This window comes from Fusarium oxysporum, chromosome VIII (genome assembly GCF_013085055.1).
Source record: "Fusarium oxysporum Fo47 chromosome VIII, complete sequence".
In the NCBI taxonomy this organism is placed as follows: Eukaryota; Fungi; Ascomycota; class Sordariomycetes; order Hypocreales; family Nectriaceae; genus Fusarium; species Fusarium oxysporum.
This window is the reverse complement of record NC_072847.1, coordinates 2,029,666-2,048,739: the sequence shown is the minus strand read 5'-3', so window position 1 is coordinate 2,048,739 and position 19,074 is coordinate 2,029,666. Positions and strand designations below refer to the sequence as shown.

The 19,074-nt window shown below is 50.8% G+C and overlaps 6 protein-coding genes across 6 annotated transcripts; 4 read left to right on the top strand and 2 right to left on the bottom strand.

The window, feature by feature from the left end:
• Window positions 1–1,566: 1,566 nt before the first annotated feature.
• FOBCDRAFT_48500 (uncharacterized protein) lies at window positions 1,567–5,701 on the top strand. The gene is made up of 3 exons (XM_059612215.1): window positions 1,567–2,820; window positions 3,325–4,225; window positions 4,290–5,701. Exons 1-3 carry the CDS (start codon window positions 1,765–1,767, stop codon window positions 5,324–5,326), a joined length of 2,994 nt encoding a protein of 997 aa, XP_059465621.1. The 5' UTR covers window positions 1,567–1,764; the 3' UTR covers window positions 5,327–5,701.
• Window positions 5,702–6,198: 497 nt separating this feature from the next.
• FOBCDRAFT_48489 (uncharacterized protein) lies at window positions 6,199–7,441 on the top strand. The gene is made up of 3 exons (XM_031188334.3): window positions 6,199–6,379; window positions 6,552–6,623; window positions 6,677–7,441. The coding sequence occupies exons 1-3, from the start codon at window positions 6,345–6,347 to the stop codon at window positions 7,308–7,310; spliced, it is 741 nt and encodes a 246-aa protein (XP_031035599.1). The 5' UTR covers window positions 6,199–6,344; the 3' UTR covers window positions 7,311–7,441.
• Window positions 7,442–8,281: 840 nt separating this feature from the next.
• FOBCDRAFT_278164 (S-adenosyl-L-methionine-dependent methyltransferase) lies at window positions 8,282–9,090 on the top strand (the record flags this gene model as incomplete). The annotated part of the gene is made up of 2 exons (XM_031188336.3): window positions 8,282–8,340; window positions 8,403–9,090. The coding sequence occupies 2 exons, from the start codon at window positions 8,282–8,284 to the stop codon at window positions 9,088–9,090; spliced, it is 747 nt and encodes a 248-aa protein (XP_031035601.3).
• A 78-nt stretch (window positions 9,091–9,168) lies between these two features.
• Window positions 9,169–12,281, bottom strand: FOBCDRAFT_48466 (armadillo-type protein). Its single transcript, XM_031188335.3, has 8 exons — window positions 11,825–12,281; window positions 11,598–11,703; window positions 11,367–11,518; window positions 10,818–11,309; window positions 10,506–10,765; window positions 10,353–10,453; window positions 9,967–10,304; window positions 9,169–9,915 (listed from the first exon to the last, which is right to left on the bottom strand). Exons 1-8 carry the CDS (start codon window positions 11,888–11,890, stop codon window positions 9,559–9,561), a joined length of 1,872 nt encoding a protein of 623 aa, XP_031035600.1. The 5' UTR covers window positions 11,891–12,281; the 3' UTR covers window positions 9,169–9,558.
• A 1,027-nt stretch (window positions 12,282–13,308) lies between these two features.
• Window positions 13,309–15,651, top strand: FOBCDRAFT_229603 (uncharacterized protein). Its single transcript, XM_059609810.1, has 3 exons — window positions 13,309–13,503; window positions 13,612–15,342; window positions 15,395–15,651. The coding sequence occupies exons 1-3, from the start codon at window positions 13,451–13,453 to the stop codon at window positions 15,438–15,440; spliced, it is 1,830 nt and encodes a 609-aa protein (XP_059465620.1). The 5' UTR covers window positions 13,309–13,450; the 3' UTR covers window positions 15,441–15,651.
• A 224-nt stretch (window positions 15,652–15,875) lies between these two features.
• FOBCDRAFT_263328 (phosphatidylinositol-3-phosphatase YMR1) lies at window positions 15,876–19,037 on the bottom strand (the record flags this gene model as incomplete). The annotated part of the gene is made up of 3 exons (XM_031188339.3): window positions 18,659–19,037; window positions 16,280–18,575; window positions 15,876–16,168 (listed from the first exon to the last, which is right to left on the bottom strand). Exons 1-3 carry the CDS (start codon window positions 18,671–18,673, stop codon window positions 15,876–15,878), a joined length of 2,604 nt encoding a protein of 867 aa, XP_031035604.3. The 5' UTR covers window positions 18,674–19,037.
• Window positions 19,038–19,074: the final 37 nt, after the last annotated feature.

The window sequence follows — 19,074 nt, the reverse complement described above, 5'->3', positions numbered from 1 at the left end:
CTCATACGTATTCGGGTGTCACAGTCACAACGCTTGGGAACCAGCCTCAAGTCAGCTAGCTCGACCATGTAATATATGGTAGGCTGAAAAGAGTAGTGCTGTCCAAGTCATGGTAGCTCATCAGAACAGAGGGATTTCAGATGTTGATCCCGGCCAGCGCTGAGATCTAACTTCTCGTGAGAAACATAGCGAAGTTCTCGTCCTGCCACACTCGACACTGGATCAACAGACATCCCTGTCTGACAGGAAGCTTATGAGTTGCTATTCATAGTATCAAATTGCCAGGGTACGCACGGCTTGTGGGATGCACCGAGATTCAAAATTAAAGATGACAAGTTAAAAAGACGGGATTGTAGAGCCTTCATGGGATAGCAACGAACATTATATAAGACGAATCAATGATAGAACATATAGAATACCCTCAGAGATCTTTATAGCGATATGATCGCGTTGGACTACATCAATCATTAGCAAAACAACCGGCAATACGCGGCATCGTCTTTCAACCGCAGGATCACGTATTGGATCCCAGCCCCCAGACACAGCCTCCCTTCAACAGAATCCAGTGTCCACAAGGCCAGTCTGGCCAGCGTACTCCGCTCAAGAAACAAGGACTGACCGAGACAACTTCCGAAAAGGTGGATGAACCGCAAGTGAGAGGTGATCAAAGCTTGAAGTACTACTATGTAGCTCTCATAGGAGGGCTTATTGCTGACATGTACGGGAAGCTTGGGAGTGGACGAACTTGTCTAGAGGAGAAAAGACTCAACCAACGCGATGCTGACAATCCAAAGGTTGTAGTGCATATTGGCTACGCTAGTGGATACAGTAACTGTTGATACATTAGTATTCCAGAATATGTCACCTGCAGTAGAGGAGATTGGCAGATTTACATGGAACGTGCTAACGCTGCTGGAGTCTTGGTCTTGGTCTTGGCTAATATCCGATTGTCTCAACTGGAGTTGTCTTGTGCATGGTTCTATGCTAAGAGGTAACAAACCATCCGTTTAAAAATGACCAGCCTTGGGTAGCATGTTGTAACTTTCCGTTTCGCAATCCTGTTCAGGGTCTTGGTCACAAAATCTAGGCCTGCCTATCATCATACGAATGCAGCGCCACAGGGTATAGTCAGTGAAGGCTGTGCTTTCAACATAGGTAGACCTTGGTTTATTCGTGTCAAGACCAGATGAAACCCATGTACACGAATGAAAAGCATCAGCCGCGCAACTGATCAAGTTAATAACTCGGAACACAGCCCAAAGACATATTATTAGCGAGTGGTACTGTATCCGCCTTATCACCCCTCAGCTACCCAATCTCTCCAGGGATCCATGGATGTTCGGTGTCCGCGAGGTCTGCACATAGGTAGCAGGGTAGCAAGTAAGGCGCTGAACATCCACTACGGCCCATCCATGGCAGCGGGTTCAGCACGGGCACCCACCTAGACACAGGCAGAACGGGAAAGCTCAATTAGCTTGCGCCGTGTCCCGTCCGGTCGGTGCCCTCCATTGCTTCAAAAAGGTAAGGTAGGTGGCTCAAAGAAGTACCTTGCTCTGGTGTACTGCCCCGATTTCGATAGGTGACCTACAGGACTTGACTTACCTCACCTACCTACCTTAGCTGGCATTGGACTCTATCTCTCTCATCTGCCTCCCATAACTTCCGCCTGTTCCATTCTCTCCGACCTCAACACTCGCTGTGCGCGATTACCTCCTCCGAACTCCCTCCTCATCTGCCGTCCGCAACGACAATCGCAATCGCAGTATGAGGAACTTCCTCGGCAAGCACAGCAACCGGTCATCGCATGCGCTCGGTGAGCCGCGAAACTCGTCCAAGACGCCTGCGGCTTCAACCCCGACGAACAACAGCCAGACTCCGACAGGCGGTAGTGCTGCGACACCTCAAGCGGCAGGCCACCAGCGTCAACCAAGCCACCAGGCTCAGCAGCTCCAACAACAGCAGCAGATCCAGCAGGATCAACACTATCAAGTTCAGCAGCACCAGCAACTCCTTGACGAGGCAGACTCAGCCTCCCACGGCGCCCACTTCGGCCAGTCGCACTCGGTCGGTGCCAATGCCAACGCTGCCAGTGCTAATGCGAGCGCCAACAATCCTTCCAGCATAAACCCCCATTCAGCCTTGTCCTCGTCCCATAATACCGCCTTCAGCTCGAGCGAGTCCTTTGATTCACAACAGCCGCCTCCCCCCTCTCACTACCTGCAGAATCAACAGCCGCCGTTACATCTCCAACATCCCCAGCAGCAGCCTCAAGGTTCTCTACCGTTACTGCCCTCCCCCTCCTCCGCCTCCGCTGGCGCCCCTCCCCCGCCGCATCCCTATAGCTCGCCTTCAGCCGCCAGTAGCACAACCGGTGCTAACATTAATCAACATCCTCCTTCATTACAGCAGCAGCAGAGTTCCAACCTTTCTAACGTCGCATTTGATCCTCATCAGCAACAGAGCGAATTTAACGACGCGGGCCTGGGCCGTTCGCAGAGTATCCGTTATAGCGCTGCCACGCCTTACAACCTCCAGACCTCATCCGTAGAGGACCTGAACCGTTACGGCCAAATTCCACCCCAGCAGCTACAACAGCAGCAACAGCAGCAGCAGCAAGCACAGGCACAAGCACAGGCACAAGCACAACAGCAAACAGCTCCTGCTGAGAAGCGCTCGACTCGAAAATTGATTAAGGGCATATTTTCTGGGTCCAATCGTGGGGCGTCTGACGGCCAGCACCACCATAGCATAAGCATCGGCCACAATAACAACCAATCCTACGATAATACTGGCGGCCTTGCACGTCGGCCTTCCAAGCGGGTGAGCAATCCACCGCCTTTCTCTTCTGAATCGTTCCTTGTTTTTCTTGTTCCCCTAGTTCTACTCCTTACCAGTTGTGAACTTGAACCCCCAGTCTTCCTATCTTGTTTGTTCACTTGTCTCTTCCCCTCTCTCAGCCCAGCCCAACACCCAATCTCACACCCAATCTCACTCCGCCTACCTCTCTGCTCTACCTGTTACTCGGCATAGCACTCCGCCAGCCACAGCCGTCAAGCCCAGTCCAGAACTTGACCCAATCTCCTCTCATCATCTCTAGCCCAAGCCCAAGCCCAAGCCCTAGTCGTTAATTCTGGCTACCGTGCCGTGCCATTGGCGTTAGCCGCCCTCGCCGCGTCCGCCAGCTCAAGCTGAGCTCCTCAGCAGGTCCAGCAGCTCCCTGAGGGTCAACGCTCCCCCTTACCCCAGCTTTCGTCTCGCCAAGGTCTCGACGATATCAATGAACACTATACCGCGCATCAATCTAACAAGTCATCACCTTCACAGACTTCACGAATTTCGCTCCACAACACCATTCGCCAAGTTTCTGGTGAAGTAGACCAACAGCAACATCAGCAGCAGCAACAGCCTTACGAGGACGCCGCCTATCACCAGAACCAGAGCCAGGCCCCGCTACAGCAGCAGCAGCAGCAGCAGCAGCAGCAGCAGCAGCAGCAGCAGCACCAACAGCAGCCGCAAACCCACATTCAGGTACATACGGAGGACCAACAACCACAAAGCGGTTACGAGACGAACGTGTACGACCAGCAACAATCACCTCTCAACCCATCACAGCATTCGCCTTCGCAACAGCCTTATCAGTTCTCAAACGCTCAGCAGCAAGGCAACTATCACCAGGGTGGTAATCAAGGTGGAGATCTACGATCAGCTCCCGCACACTTGGGCCCCAGCGCACAGTTTCAGAACCCTGAAACAGTCTCTCAGTTCTCGCATGAATCGCCCATCGCCGACTCGGACCAGCGTTCGGCCAAACTGCAATCAGCAACCAACTCTCCCGCTGTGAACCACGCCCTGTATATACAGAATCAAGGTTCAACCCCGAGCCTTCCTCCTGCTCAACAAACAACTACCCAACCGCAGCAACCCGGTATGGCACCACCGACCGGAGGACCTCCATCCGCGCGCCGTCCTGACTCCGATAAATTGCGTGGGCAGGCCGATGTCCCCGGTGGCCCGCCCCCCACTTACCGTCCCGCCAACTCTATGAACAACATGAACCCGCTGCCTCCCGTGCCGCCACAGTCGGCTGGCCAGTCACCGGCCTACCGTGGCGATCGCCCATCTCCGTATGAGGGTCAAACCGTGGATCAAGGAAGGGACAGCCCCCAGCCAGTATCTGCAGTCCCCGCCGAGGCTGGCGAAAATGACAAGTCTTTCAAGGACCTGTGTAAGTACAGACCGGAAGAATCTCTGCCTAGGCGCAGTGAGTACAGCATACTGATTGTTTGCAGTAACTAAGTACAAGAACGTCAAGAGACTCTACTTTGATGGCAAGGGACAGATTGAGGCGCTCAATGGTCAAATCGTGCACCTCCAGAATGCAGTCGCCAACCAGCGCATGTCGCAATCGCGTACCGCTCTCGATGACAGTGAATACTCGACACGATTCAACCGACTCAATGGTGCCATTAACAACCTTTCGTTCAACATTCGAAAAGATTGGCGGTGCGTGCCGCAATGGCTTGACAAGTATGTCAGCACAGAAGCACTCAAGACGGGAAAGGCTGAGATGACAGCTATTGGACGCGCTGTCATCTCACGTTGGATCATGGAGGAGGTGTTCAACAAGTGTTTTCACCCTGGACTGGATGCGCAGCTGAGCCAATCTCTCAAGGAGATTGAGCTGGGCATTCGAAGCAACACGCATACTTTGACTAGTCAGGAAGAGTTCGACGCCCTGACGAACAAGATTGTGAGCTGGCGGATGACATCATTGGACGGTTTGCACCGACAGCTTAACTCACCAGCTGCGAACGATAATCGCAATGCATTTATCGCCAAGTCAACGGCATCCCTGACAAGCTGTCTTTACCAGTTCCTTTGCAACCCGCCACCACCTGGCGTGGATGGTAGCGCATCGATGATCGTGGAGCTTGCGGTGGGCATTGCAGCCAACCTCCCCCTGGAGAGTCGGGATGTAGCCATTACCTACCCGTTACCTGGAGATATCGTCCAGCCGCATGTAATGGAAGTTGAAAAGGCGGCCTTGCCAGTCTTGGAGGCTCAGAAGGGAGAGGGAGAGGGCGACGACAAGGACGGCGACGATGAAAAGAGCGGCAAAGCTAAGACTGGTACGTTGAATAATGCAGCCCCGCCCGAGAGCGGGGAGGGTAACGATGCTTCAAAGAGCGCAAGGAAGGATGCTGACAAGGACACTTTTGTAGCGGCCCTGCCGAAGGACTCGAACAGGGTGCGATTCGCAGGATTTATGGCGTTGGAAGTACGAGGAAGACAAGTTCTGATGAAGGCGCCTGTCTGGACTTTGTGAGGACAAGTACTTTGAGTATTGATAACTCTATTACGATGAAGCTCAGGGAAGCGAGAAATGAGCGCCATGCGTTGGGTGAATGGCGAGGCGACAGTAGATATCCGGAGAGAGAATGAGGGCCCGAGAGTTGACTGGGAGGTCATAAGGGTTTGTGGCAACATGACCCGAACAGGGCAAGATGGGACAAAGGATCACGAACGGCATGATGATGGTTTTTTTTTTTTTTTTTTTTTTTTTTTTAGGGATACTGGATGCGGATCCTTATTTTGTTCTGTGTAAATACATGTTACCATGAGACGAGCAGTTCATGATGCGACAAGGATTTCCCTTTTGGCATCTGGCTGCATATACAAATTAAGTTTAGAGTCATGAAAAGGCTCCGAATCACGTTATTTGAGTATGATGAAGGTGCTTGACCTGGAGCAGGATGGATGATATAATCACTTACCGTATTTGGACTTGATGCGAGATGAGTCGAAGGGTCCAAGCTACGTGCTAAGGACCTACCTAGGGCTGAATTCTACGAGGTTGATAGATCCTTGGAATAAGGTACCTAACTTCTGGAAGTTGCTTAATGAACGGCCAAGGAGTCATTTCCTTTCAAAGGAGTCATCCCACATGTAACAAATATCCATATACCTTGTTGATTTAAGCAGGGTCCTTTTCATCTTACCCGCTCAATCCATAGTGGCGAGGTTCCTTAGCAATTTGCTTCAGTGAGTCATCAGGCTCATTACTGTTTTCAGACGTGCTGAGAGCAATTTTAGTGACAACTTTTAGTTGCTGACTGCCTGAGCTCCACTATCTGATCCAGAAACCGCATTACATAAATAGCGGCGAGAGCTCCCCCGCCCCAAAAAAAAGAAGAAGGAGGGGCAAGAAAGCAAAACCAACCAGACGAAGGAAAAAAAAAACCTACGACGAGCATCCACTCTGCGATAACTTCAATCTTCAACTACACCAAACCTCCAAAATTATAGACTCTACGACTTGCACGACCCAGAACACTTCAGCAATCATGGCCGTCCGCGCTCAATTTGAGAACTCCAACGAGTATGTCATCTTTGTTGTCTTTTCTTCTGGCGATTGAAGCTCCCTGTGCCTCAAGAACCCCGCCCCCGCCTTTTCTTATGCGGCGCATATCCATCTATATGGACGATATGCCTTGCTGTACAATGGTATGAGATTGAAAGATCAGAACTCTATGCTAACCTGCAATCTCCAGGGTCGGTGTCTTTTCCACCTTGACCAACTCTTACGCCCTCGTGGCTCTCGGTGCCAGTGAGAACTTCTACAGGTAAAGCCCTCTCACCCATCTTTGACTACGAGTTTCATGCTGACATCTTGCAGTGTCTTTGAAGCCGAACTCCAAGATATCATTCCTACTGTGCGAACCACAATCGCTGGTACCCGTATCATTGGCCGTATGACCGCTGGCAACCGTAAGGGTCTTCTCGTTCCCACAACCACAACCGACCAGGAGCTGCAGCACTTGAGAAATTCGCTTCCCGATTCAGTCCGTATCCAGCGTATCGAGGAGCGCTTGTCAGCTCTCGGAAACGTCATCGTCACAAACGATCACATCGCTCTCGTGCACCCTGATTTGGAACGTGAAACAGAAGAGATTATTGCAGATGTCCTCGGCGTGGAAGTGTTCCGTCAGACTGTCGCAGACAATGTCCTGGTGGGCAGCTACATGAGCTTGTCTAACCAGGGTGGTCTCGTGCATCCCAAGACTCCTATCCAAGATCAGGACGAATTGTCCAGCTTGCTTCAGGTTCCTCTCGTCGCCGGTAGTGTCAACCGTGGTTCTAACGTTGTTGGCGCTGGAATGGTCGTCAACGACTGGCTCGCCGTGACTGGTCTCGACACAACTGCCACTGAGCTCAGCGTTATCGAGAGTGTGTTCCGTCTCGGCGAGGGCCAGGGCCCCAGCAACATCAACACGAGCATGAAGGACACCATGGTCGAGTCTTTCTACTAAGCTCGGCTTGATTTATGGTTCTGTTTCTCACATTCATACATACACACATATTGCTTATGGGGCTTTGCTGTTACGTTACTCGTCCGGTAATTGATTGGACGAGTGATAACCATCGTCGCGACAAGACGAACGAACTTTTAACTTATACGGGGCCTGGTGTTTGGAAACTTGCATGATTTTGCGGTGCGGTTGATATCAGGAATAAGGTATTCATGATCATGATGATCGAATGATAAATACTCATACAGGGACGGCTATCGGTCATCCCTCTCTCATGGACGGAAAAGGATCATGTGGTCCTCCAAGGCCAGAGTAGGGATGGGCCTGCTCATCTACACGATCCATCGGATTTGATCTGCTTGGGTTGTGGGATTGCTGTTGCAGCTGTTGCGGCAGGTATACACATTGTTGCACATGTTGCGCTCCAGAAGTACCTGACAATGGGTAGTTGAGGGGATCCATTACATCTCAAGAACTTGACGCCATGCTAGAACCAATCTACAGTACCTGGTGATCAACCAACTCTATCAAATTCATCAGCAACGTCTGTCTGCCTGTATATGACTAGTTTCTATATCCTCAAGGTATGAGATTTATACTTAAGAAGTGTCCGCAAGAACTTTAGTTCCCAGGTTCTGCCCTACTACTAAAACTCTTCTGAGAGAATTTGTGACATGTTTGATGGATTTTGAATGCCTTGACTCGGTGTGTATGAACACTACCTTACCTAAATCTATCATGGACATCTCCTATAGTCTATACGTTACACTTTCAGGTTTCTGTGAAGGTGCCTGCGCCTGTACCTTAAGGTAGCACATGAAGAATTACCCCACCTTCACCGCCTGCTCCTTTTGGACATTTCTTCGATACCCCCACCACAAAATATACCATCATTGTCATTGTTAATGTCAATGGATCAAAAGATCCTGAATAGCTTCATTCCTCTCGAAGCCCAAAACAACTCTTCCACAATGTCCTCAAACGAAAAGCCCCAGCACCTTGAGCCGTCAAAGCTTGGCACAAAACAATAGTACCTACCATCTCCCTTCGCCTGTCTCTTTCGAACTGCAGACTAACACTCTGCCCCTACAGCTGGGATGACCTTTACACGAATGAGATAACAAACCACGCCGCTGATCCCTCCGACATCGGAACTGTTTGGTTTGACGATTCAGATGCCGAAGCAAAGATCCTTGAGTTCCTAGACGGTCTGCTTGACCCCTCTGACCCAGACTCGCCTGTCCTCTCCCACGACACCACCACCTTTCTCGATCTTGGCTGCGGCAACGGTTCTCTTCTCTTCTCCCTGCGCGAAGAGGATTGGTCTGCACGAGCTCTTGGCGTGGACTACAGCCCCCAAAGCATTGCACTCGCGAGACAAATTGCCACCACAAAAGACGACCTTGAGAAGCCTGTCGAATTCGAAGAGTGGGATCTTATAGCTGGACCATACAGCCCTGTCCTCAACGGCGAGCAGACCGAGGGCTGGGATGTGGTACTGGACAAGGGTACCTTCGATGCCATCTCTCTAAGCGACGAGAAAGATGCCCAAGGACGACGGCTATGTGAATGTTATCGAGAGCGAGTGTTACCCCTTGTTCGAAAGGGTGGCGTCTTCTTGGTGACAAGCTGCAACTGGACCGAGACGGAGTTGAGAGGCTGGTTCGAAAAGACCAGCGAAGAAGGGTTCCAAGTCGTTGGCAGAGTTGAATATCGTTCCTTCAGCTTTGGAGGCCACAAAGGCCAAACAATCAGTACGCTCTGCTTCCGCAGGGTATAAAAGATATAGATGCAGTGTAGTTTGAAGAACAAAAAAAAAGATACCCATCATCACTCTGTGCTGGCTCCAGCACCTGTTCTAAACAGTCAATATCATTCACCTCTGAGAGCTCTTGTTGTATCATACAATGGTATTTGGACTCGTGTCAATGCTTGGACTATCCCTCTTGGACTCCTCCTCCCCATTTTCGTGATCCCAAAGCTTCATCTGAGTCCGTCTCCTTACCCCTTTCAGAGGCTCCGCATCAAGCTTTTGTGTATCGCATATTTTGCAGAACATTCCCCTTTCTCATCTTGACTCAACTCAGCGCAGCAATGTCCAGCTCCAACTAGTAGCTTCTACTATGCAACGTACGACTTCATAGCTTCTGTTTGTCTTTCTCTCTTTCTGTAGCGATATGGACGGGATAAAACAAAAAGCAGACAGAATCTGTCTCGACAATGATTATTGCTTCATTACGTCTCTCATCTATGGCGATGTATTCATAGGCTCCCCGCCAGCAATGGGTCCCGAGATCTCGGCAGCTGCTGTCGTCGCAAAGTATCGCACATCCACGTCGTCGTCCTTTTGCAACTTCTCCAGGTTAGGAACAACTCTTTGTTGGATCAGCTCCGAGCCCCGAGGCGACGGTGTGATCTCACTGCCCTGCTTCTCCAGATCATACAGGGTACCCTCGTCTGGCAGACGTCGAAGCACATTGATGAGGACGCGGTATGTCTTGGCCACGTTGAAACGGATGTTGGGGATATCGTCAGTGACCAGCTTGTCGAGCATAGGGAGGATCGACTTGGCAATCACATCCATGCTCACAACGCTCGCCAATGTCTGTAAAAGAGTCAGTTTGGGCTCACAATTTCAGGTAAGGGCAATAATCACCGAAATAGCAAAGCAGGTGGTCATCCTGTAAAGGTAGTTAGGGTGGTTACCCATAGCCATAACCTTGGGGATGATAGCTTCGCTTGCCCACTCAACACCAAAGACCTCAGTGAGCTTCTTCAGGTTGTGAGTAGCGGCTTCACGGATAGAGAAAACGGTATCTCCCAGCCAGCCCATGCACAAATTGCTGAGCTTCTCATCGAAGAATTGAACGCCCAGTTGACTGGCGAGGAGAGGGATGTACTCGATAATCGCAAGTCTTACTCGCCATTGCTTATCCTCGGCGAGTTGTACAATTGCGGGAAGAAGTGACTGTGAGAGGAGGTCGATACCAATGACTGCATTACGTCAGCTTCATATCATACATGATGAGTTCTGCGACTGACCTTGGTTCACGAGCTCAAGCTTGGAGATGATGTGGAGCCTAACCTCCGGGAACTCGTCCTTAAGCATCTGGAGGAACATGGGGAGAAGGTGGTCGATAGTTCTGAGAGGGAAATTAGAATCGAGGCCCTGTTCGCAAAGACTGACTGACGTACTCTTGCTTTCCAAGGATAGGAGCCAGGCCACTGATCTGGGTACCAAGCGCAGCACGGACATGTTGGGATGTATCCGAGACAAGATCCTCAATGCTGCCCATGATGTCGTTGAGGAGCACGTTACGATCCACAAGAGCACAGAAGCCGGGAATCTGGCCAGCAATAGCGGTTCGTACCTCGGCCTCGTTGTCCTTGAGAAGTTTTACGAATGCGGGAACGAGGTCTCTAGAAACAACCTCCTCGTCTACCGCCTTAGCAATCTGTAAAAATTAGCATCAGCAACGACAATAAGAAGTGGCAGGTATTGTGAACCTTCTCAAACCGATCTGCGATCATGTATCGGACTCTCCAACTCTTGTCCTCTATCAAATTGCGTAGAGCTGTCAGCAACACACCATGGCTGGCCTGTTGCTCTTTGGGAACGGCTTCGGCAATAGAGATGAGAACCTCGACTGTGAGTAATCGGACGCTATCCTGATCATCTTGCGCGAGGTGTTGGAAGAGGGGTATCATTTCGTCGACAACGATGGTGGCGGGCATCTCCTTGACAAACTTGGCGAGATTGGTGGCAGCCTGGCGACGGACCATGGGTGTCTCATCGTGAACCAGCAGGCCAAACTGCTGGCGCAGCTGCTCTTGGACGGGTGGGGAGACTTTGTTATAAGGAGTTGTGAAGAGGCCGCATCCCGAAACCTTTGATGTGAACCAATCGGCCTTGGCGAGGCGAATTGTGAGGGGAATGAAATATTCCTCGACTTGTTGAGAAGAAAGCTCGGTGCAAATCTTGTTCAGGGACTCGACGGCCTGCATTGACAGTCAGCGTCAGGAAGGGCGATTAAAGAAAACGGCGTGTTCGTTTACCTTGTCGCGAACGACGGGCTCCTCGATAGAAGCGAGGTTCTCGAGGGGAGACAGCAGAACATGACCCCACTGGGAACCGCCGACATACTCGACAAAGCCGCCAAGTTCCTCGCTCAGGGCAACAAGGACCTCATCTTCATCCTCCACGGACTCTGCATAGTATCAAGGTTAGGAGACGTCTTTGCTTTTAAAGCGCATATTGGTAAGCGGGAGAGCTAATCGAAGACTGACCATCGAGGAAGGGGATAAGCTCCTCACGGGTTCGTTCAGCGCCGAGAGCGAGAGCAATGGTCGAGAGACGGTGGATTGCGTTGAGACGGAGCAAAACATCATCGTGCTGGAGAGGAATCGAGCGTCAGTAATGAACGTGTAATTGTTCGCTTCTTGGCGATAAGACAACCACGCAGGAAGGGGAAGCGTTGGGATGGAGCGTGGCGTCACCGCCAAATCTAGCATACCTTCAGCTCGTCAATAAGGACGGCGATAGGGTACAGCTCATCGCCAGAGTTGGGCGCGTCAGCCATGGCGAGCGGGGCGGTAAGATCGCGGATTTATCAAGAAAATGAGTGGCAGCGTCCGAGATGAGTCGAGATGATCGTTAGGAGGGAGGGAGAGGAAGGTTGGCGGTTGCGGGTGGATCGCGTGTGGTAGTGGTAGTGGTGCTGTGCTGTGCTGTGCTGGTGGGTGATGCAATGATTTGCGCTGAGGAGTCCCAACACACGATTTTTGGCTGAAAGACGAGAGCCACAGACGAGGTCACGCAGGGGGGGGGGGTTAAGAGCTGTAAGATACGCTCAGCGCAGAGAAAATGGGTTACTCTGGATGCAGAGTTAAAGGGTAAATCCGTGGCCTAAATCAGCAAGGTTGTCGAGGTTTGAGATGTGGACATGTGAATCGATAGATGAGGGAGGGAGAAGAGGGTGGATGTGGAGAGGCAGCTGGATGTTTGTCTCTCGCCGGCTGGTCAGTGGAGGTGAGTGAGGCTGGTGCAGTATTGTTAGGTTGCTTCACTTCACTTCGATGCTTCGTTGTTCAGCGACCGATGCCCTGTTAGGAACGCTGCCTTGGAGAGGGGCAACCGCCCAATGCCCCGGGCGAACAGCGCAGACAGGGCAGCTCTGGCTGGATGGTAGCTCAGATGTGGCTGAAGTGGGGTCAAAGTGGCTCCTCATTTCCCTGAGAACATGGATTTTTGAGGGGCAAGCTCTTTTCAGTCTCACCTTCGGTCAGGGCGCTTCAGGTACATTGTGGCTTGAATCTGGGGATGGCAATATTATATTTGAAGCCAAGACTGAGACCAGAACCGATATCGTCTTTACCAATGTCCGAGAGCGTACCTGCGGTTCACGCGGGACGGGTATGAGCACAAAAATTAAACCTTCTGAGGATGCATCGGTTCTGTAGGATCGCATCCGACGTCACTATCATATCTGATCAAGCCTTGAAATCTTGAACTCCAAGCCCCGCCACTCCCAGCTCAGTGCAGACATCATTATGCATATATTTGATGTTTGGAATTTGGCTGCGTAGGTAGCTAGTGGCCTTGACAAATTCTCGACGCAACAATACATTGTTTCAGAGCTGTTCGAGCTCGGTATTATTGTTGGTTTGTCAACTTACCTCGGGTTTAGGTTGATGAGTGCCATGCAGACAAGATGGTCGTTCATGATCAAAGGTAAGATGCCTAACGTAGTCTAATCTACCGGATAAACTGCCAGTTCTTGTAATGTCAACTCAATGGCATCAGGTCCCTTATCTATTAAGAACTGGAAGTTCAAGCAAGCTTCTCAGTACCTGACAGTTTGTCGGGAATGGAGTATAGATGATCCGTCCTTTTTACCCCGCCAAACCCAATCCGCTAGAGGGGTACCGTCACAGCGCACTATGGCCCTGCGTCTTGTCGAGTACCCGAGTATCGCATCGTCGCATGCAACCCGAACTACCTACATCCCCAAAATTTCCTGTGACTCAGTACAATCCACGCCCAAATCCACGTCCGACGCTCGACGGAAATCTCACCTCTCGCCTCTGATTCTTTGGAAAAAGGACAATTTACCAAACAAGGCTCGAGGCTCCGCTTCATCATGCCTACCATTTCCGTCGACAAGTACAAGCTTTACGAAGCCCTCGGTCAAAAGTGCGAATGCCCCTCCTTGTTCATCTCAACCCCCACCATGAGCTCTCCGACTTCGCGCCCCAGGTCTCTCTATACGTGTGCTGACAGCTCTTGTTCCTCTTAAAACAGATTCACGACCGAGGAGTTTGAGGACCTTTGCTTCGAGTTCGGTATCGAGCTTGACGAGGATACTGAGAATGATGAGCGTCCAATTGTAAACGGCGAACAGGAGCCTCCTCAGCTCAAGATTGAGATTCCCGCCAACCGATATGATATGCTCTGCTTCGAGGGTATTGTCACCAATCTCAATATCTTCCGTGGACGCATTGAGCCTCCCAAGTACCGTATAGTCGAGCCCGCAAGCGGCAAGCTTGAGTCAATCACCGTCAAGCCCGAAGCTGAGCAGGTCCGGCCATATGTCTCTGGCGCTATCCTCCGCAATATCAAGTTCGACAAGAGCCGATACGAGTCCTTCATCTCTCTACAAGACAAGCTTCACCAGAATCTTGCTCGAAACCGAACACTAGTCTCCATTGGTACCCACGACTATGATACTATTAAAGGTCCCTTCACCTACGAGGCCCTCCCCCCCAAGGATATAAAGTTCATCCCCTTGAACCAGACCAAGGAGATGGACTCTGCCGAGTTGATGAACTTCTATGAGAATGACAAGCACCTGGGCCGCTTCCTCCACATCATTCGCGACTCACCAGTCTACCCTGCGATCTACGACTCCAACCGTGTTGTCTGTTCCCTTCCTCCAATTATCAACGGTGATCACTCCAAGATTACACTTGACACCACCAACATCTTTATTGAGATCACTGCCACCGACCTCACCAAACTCGACATCGTCACCGACATCATGGTTACCATGTTCTCCATGTACTGCTCTGAGCCCTTCACTGTCGAGCCCGTCCAGATCAATTCCGACCATAACAACCAAACCCGAGTCACTCCTAACCTGAAGCCCAGAGTTGCTGAGGTTGAAATCGACTACCTCAACAGCTGCACTGGGCTCACTGAGTCTCCCGAGAGCCTGTGCAAGCTTCTCTCCAAGATGTCTTACACCTCTACACCTTCAACAAAAGATTCCAACATCCTCGAGGTTGCTATTCCCCCAACCCGAGCTGATGTCCTTCATCAATGTGACGTGATGGAAGATCTTGCTGTGTGCTACGGATACAACAACCTTCCTCGTACTGCTCCTTCACGAAGTGCTACTGTTGGTGCCCCCCTGCTGGTCAACAAGCTCAGTGATATTATCCGAATCGAGGCCGCCGTTGCTGGCTGGAGTGAGGTTATGCCCCTGATCTTGTGTAGTCACGATGAGAACTTCGCTTGGCTAAACCGCAAGGATGACGGAAATACCGTCGTACGTCTGGCCAACCCCAAGACCGCCGAGTATCAGGTTGTGCGATCAACTCTTCTACCTGGCCTTCTCAAGACCATTCGCGAGAACAAGGGCCACAGCGTGCCCATGAAGATCTTTGAGGTCTCTGACGTTGTCTTCAAGGATGAGTCTCAAGAACGCAAGGCTCGTAACGAGCGACATTTCGCCGCCGCCTGGTACGGCCGAACAAGCGGTTTCGAGGTGGTCCATGGCCTGCTTGATCGTGTTCTTCTCATGCTTCGAACTGCTTTCCTCACCCACGAGGAGGGTCTTTCTGGCAAGAGTGTCGATTTTGAAGTAAAGGAGAACCCCAGCAAGCCTGATGGTTACTGGATTGAGGAGCTTGACGATGCCACCTTCTTCGCTGGCCATGCTGCTTCCGTGTATCTCCGTCTTGGTGGGAAAGAGAGACGCATTGGCGAATTCGGCATCTTGCACCCTACCGTGTTGGAGAAGTTTGATTTGAAGTGAGCCCCCATGCCGACCAGTATCGACGTGACATCGCTAACATATTCATAGATACCCTGTCAGCACTCTCGAGATCAATCTAGAGGTCTTCCTGTAATGTCAAAGAGTCTAAAGAAAACCTACAACACGAGGGTTAGAGCAGCAAAAAAGGGCTACGGACGCAACGAAATCAAGTGGATATGATTCAATGTGAACAAACACGTTTCCATAACTAGGATGACTTTACAAGATAGACAAAAATAAAGAAGAAACCAAGCAAGGCCGAATGTTGAACTTATGAGTTAACCGAAGGTTTTGATTTACTACACTCTATAACTACCTACCTAATTCACGTAGTCTTGAAGGAGTCTATTGCTGTCTAAGCCCTCGCCGTGTACCGCGTGATTGGCGCAAAATCAGAATGTCATCACCACTCAAGTTAAACGCCAGAGCCGGCTCATGATACTGCCTCTAGCGCCAACAAAAACGTCCGCATGTGTGAATCAGGAAACCAAGTGTGAGAACTCAGACATCATGAATCCGAATGCTATGCTTACATATCGGAATTTGCCATCGCACGCCTCTGCCCATCAGATTTGAAGAGGACTCTCTCAAGCTTTGCCACAGGTTTTGGCATTTCAATAGTTGGAGAGTGACACGGCGTCGGCAGGCCCGCATCGGGCTGGAGACTATCAATGGAGTTAAGTCTTGAGTGAAGGCCCAAAGACTCAGAGTCGCGCCGCTTGATATACTCCCACTCTCCACTGAGATCGCTGGGTACACTGTAGAAGCTGCAGCGCTCAAGCGTTGACGGTGCGTCAGACTCTGTTGTCAGAAGCGGCGGTGCTACGGGCGGGTGTAGCCAGGGACAACAGTGTCGCACGGATTCATGGGTCTCGACAATCAAGTAAGGGCCAGGATCCGACTCTGGAAACATGACCTTCTATATCATCTCACGTAGCTCCTGGTCGCTACGAGCTGGTGCGGGAGCCGAACTTGACGACGACGCTGACTCGCCAGTATTTGTAAATTGCCCCAGCATTCCCTTGCCTAGATTGAGACCTGCAATCCCATCCCTGATAGCGGCAAAGGTGTTACCGCTTGGTTCGGTAGATGCGCTCCGTTCGATTGGCGTATGTCGCGATTCAGGGGTGAGTGTCTCGTGGGCAGTCTCAACTCCTGTGAGAACCGAGGGTGGCCCCGACTTGGAGCTTGAAGTGGATGACCGAGGGTCGGCATCTGCTTGGATAACGCTAGGATACTGTAAATTTGATATGGCGGTTTGGCGGTCAGTCTCTGCTGCTGCGGCGGCGTTCAAACCGCCGTTCATCTCATCCTCAGTCCTTCCGAACAACTGATGCCACCATCTTATCTCCTTCAGTCGCGGTAACAGGATCCGCTCCTGTCCTTTGACGTGATCGTCGATACTGGCATCGAAGTCGGGGTTTGTGAACTCAGCTCGCCGACACAGAAAGTAGTCCCAAACGGAAGACGTCCGTTCTGCAGCTCGCGCATCTTTTCTCTGCTTCTCTGAATTAAAGAGGAAAGTGCCGTACTGGCACGAGTACAGGTGGTATAGAAGGCGGCGCAGGAAGCGCTCGTTATACTCAAAACGAGTCTTGTTTTGGCGTAAAAGTTGATAGGTGCAGTCAAGGAACTGGTGGAAGACAGGACTGACCATCTTTGGAGAGGTAGCTTCATCATCAACAACCTTTCCAGGAGCTGTTTCACTAACTGCAGCCAAGTCGGGGTCATCTTTATTCTGGTTGAAGAAACGCTTCGCACCACTCAGCACATTCTGGAACGCGTCACCCCGGCCATCGTTCTCTCCGGGCTGTACCTTGGAACCTGCAAAAGCATCTTTCTGCACGGTGAACCAATCCTCGTGGTTCAAGTGGCCCGATCGAAGCCTGAACATGTGACCAAAAGACAACCAATCTTTTTCCACAAGAACAATGAAACCTTCAATCGTGCGGTAGTAGGGGTCCAACATGATTTGAGCCAAAGCACTGAGCTGGCTTGTACGGTCCCAGCCGTCGGAGCAGTGAATGAGAACATGTGAATGGTTGATTCCGATCTGTCTTGCAATTATAGCTGAGCCATCCAGAACATCATGAATGTGCCGTAACCAGCCACTTTGATGGAGTAGCTCTCTGTTTGGCGGTAAAGGTGAAATGTCGGCGTCTTTGAGAGCGTCAATGACCTTGTTGAGGGAGCTTCGCATGACGTGAATATTCTCAATACTAAGGAATATCTTGCGTGCAAACTTGTACTTGTCCATGTTTTCCGAGCCCATTCCTTGTACTTGATTCACCATTGCATTGATAGTAGGACGAGCATCCACAATCAAGTTGCTCTGCTGTGCACCATATACTTGACGCTTCCCAGAAGAATCATAAACGGCAACGGATCTCGAAATGAGCTCATCTTCATATCGTTCCGTCTCCGAAAGCTCCGTCTCCAGTGACGAGTTTCCAAGGGACACATCGGGCTGACTCGATAGAGGTGTGCTTTCCTCAGAGCCTGGCGGCAAAAGGGCGTTGAATGATGCCGCTACTAGTTTCTCGTCTTGCACGTTTGTCTTCCTTGTGATGCCAGAGAGGGGCTGAGAGCTTCGAGTGATGGTACAGTTGTTTACTGGATGAATGTATGACAGAGCCGGCACACGGTTTCTCGAGCGGAACTCCTTCGCATATTTAAGGACGTTATCCGAGATCTTGGAGGGAACAACCAGAAAAGCAGGATATGTATCGCAAAAGGTATAGTCCTTGTTGATATGCGTGATCCTCCAACCTTTATCAGGCAATTTCTCGCTGATACCCTGGCGTCTGAACTCTGCTTTTGGATCATAGACTGACCAACCGCCAACCTCTCGCTCATGCTTTAGAGGCTTGTGGGAGAAAGCATAGAGCTTCTCTACTGTTCCTAGTTTGCAAGTTCGAGACTTGATGAAATCGAAAGCTTCTCGGGCAATCTCGCTGTCGGTGAAGTTGAATGTCACAAAGGTGAAGTCACGACATCGTAAACGGATCGATGGAGCCTGGCGAGATCCGGGTGGCACCGGCCGAAGTGCACAATAGCACAGCATGGGATATGGAATCCATCTCTCGCGAACTTTGGGCTTGTGAGACGAACTTTCTGAGGGTTTGGCGGATTGATCGATGGGTGCGCAGAATACCAGATGGAAATCGGTCAGTCGCAAAGTGCCATGAGTTGTTTGGCCGCCATAGATACCCTGGACGCTCTCGATGATCTACATGACGTTAGGAGCCGAAACGCAGCGCAAAGCCGTGCATGAACAGGCGGGATGCTCTAAATGGCGACTAGAACGCATACCTTTCGGGCTTCCATTTTGGCAAACCGTGGCTTCACCGCCTTGTAGTTGCTAAAGGGCAAGAGATCTCTCTTCGTAGAGTTTATGTTATATCAATGATCTCTTTGTATGTCGGTGTGGACGATTTCTCGGAAGCTCTGGTGATGTAGTAGAGGTAGCTCAATATCGCGGGGCCGCCGGAAGATGAAGAAGTAGTTGTTACAAGGCGACCTGAGAGGAGAGGTTATGAGACGGACTCTGACATATTTGTCACTTCCAAAGTAAGAAAAATTAGACGCGCATGGAGGAAGACTTTGGACTCGACTTTGAGTATTGATGGATGGAGTTTCTTTTAGAGCCGGAGACAGCTCACACTCATCATCACGAGCCACAGGCGCCCACTTGGCATATGGCAGGAGGGGCTCAGCGCTGTCAGCTA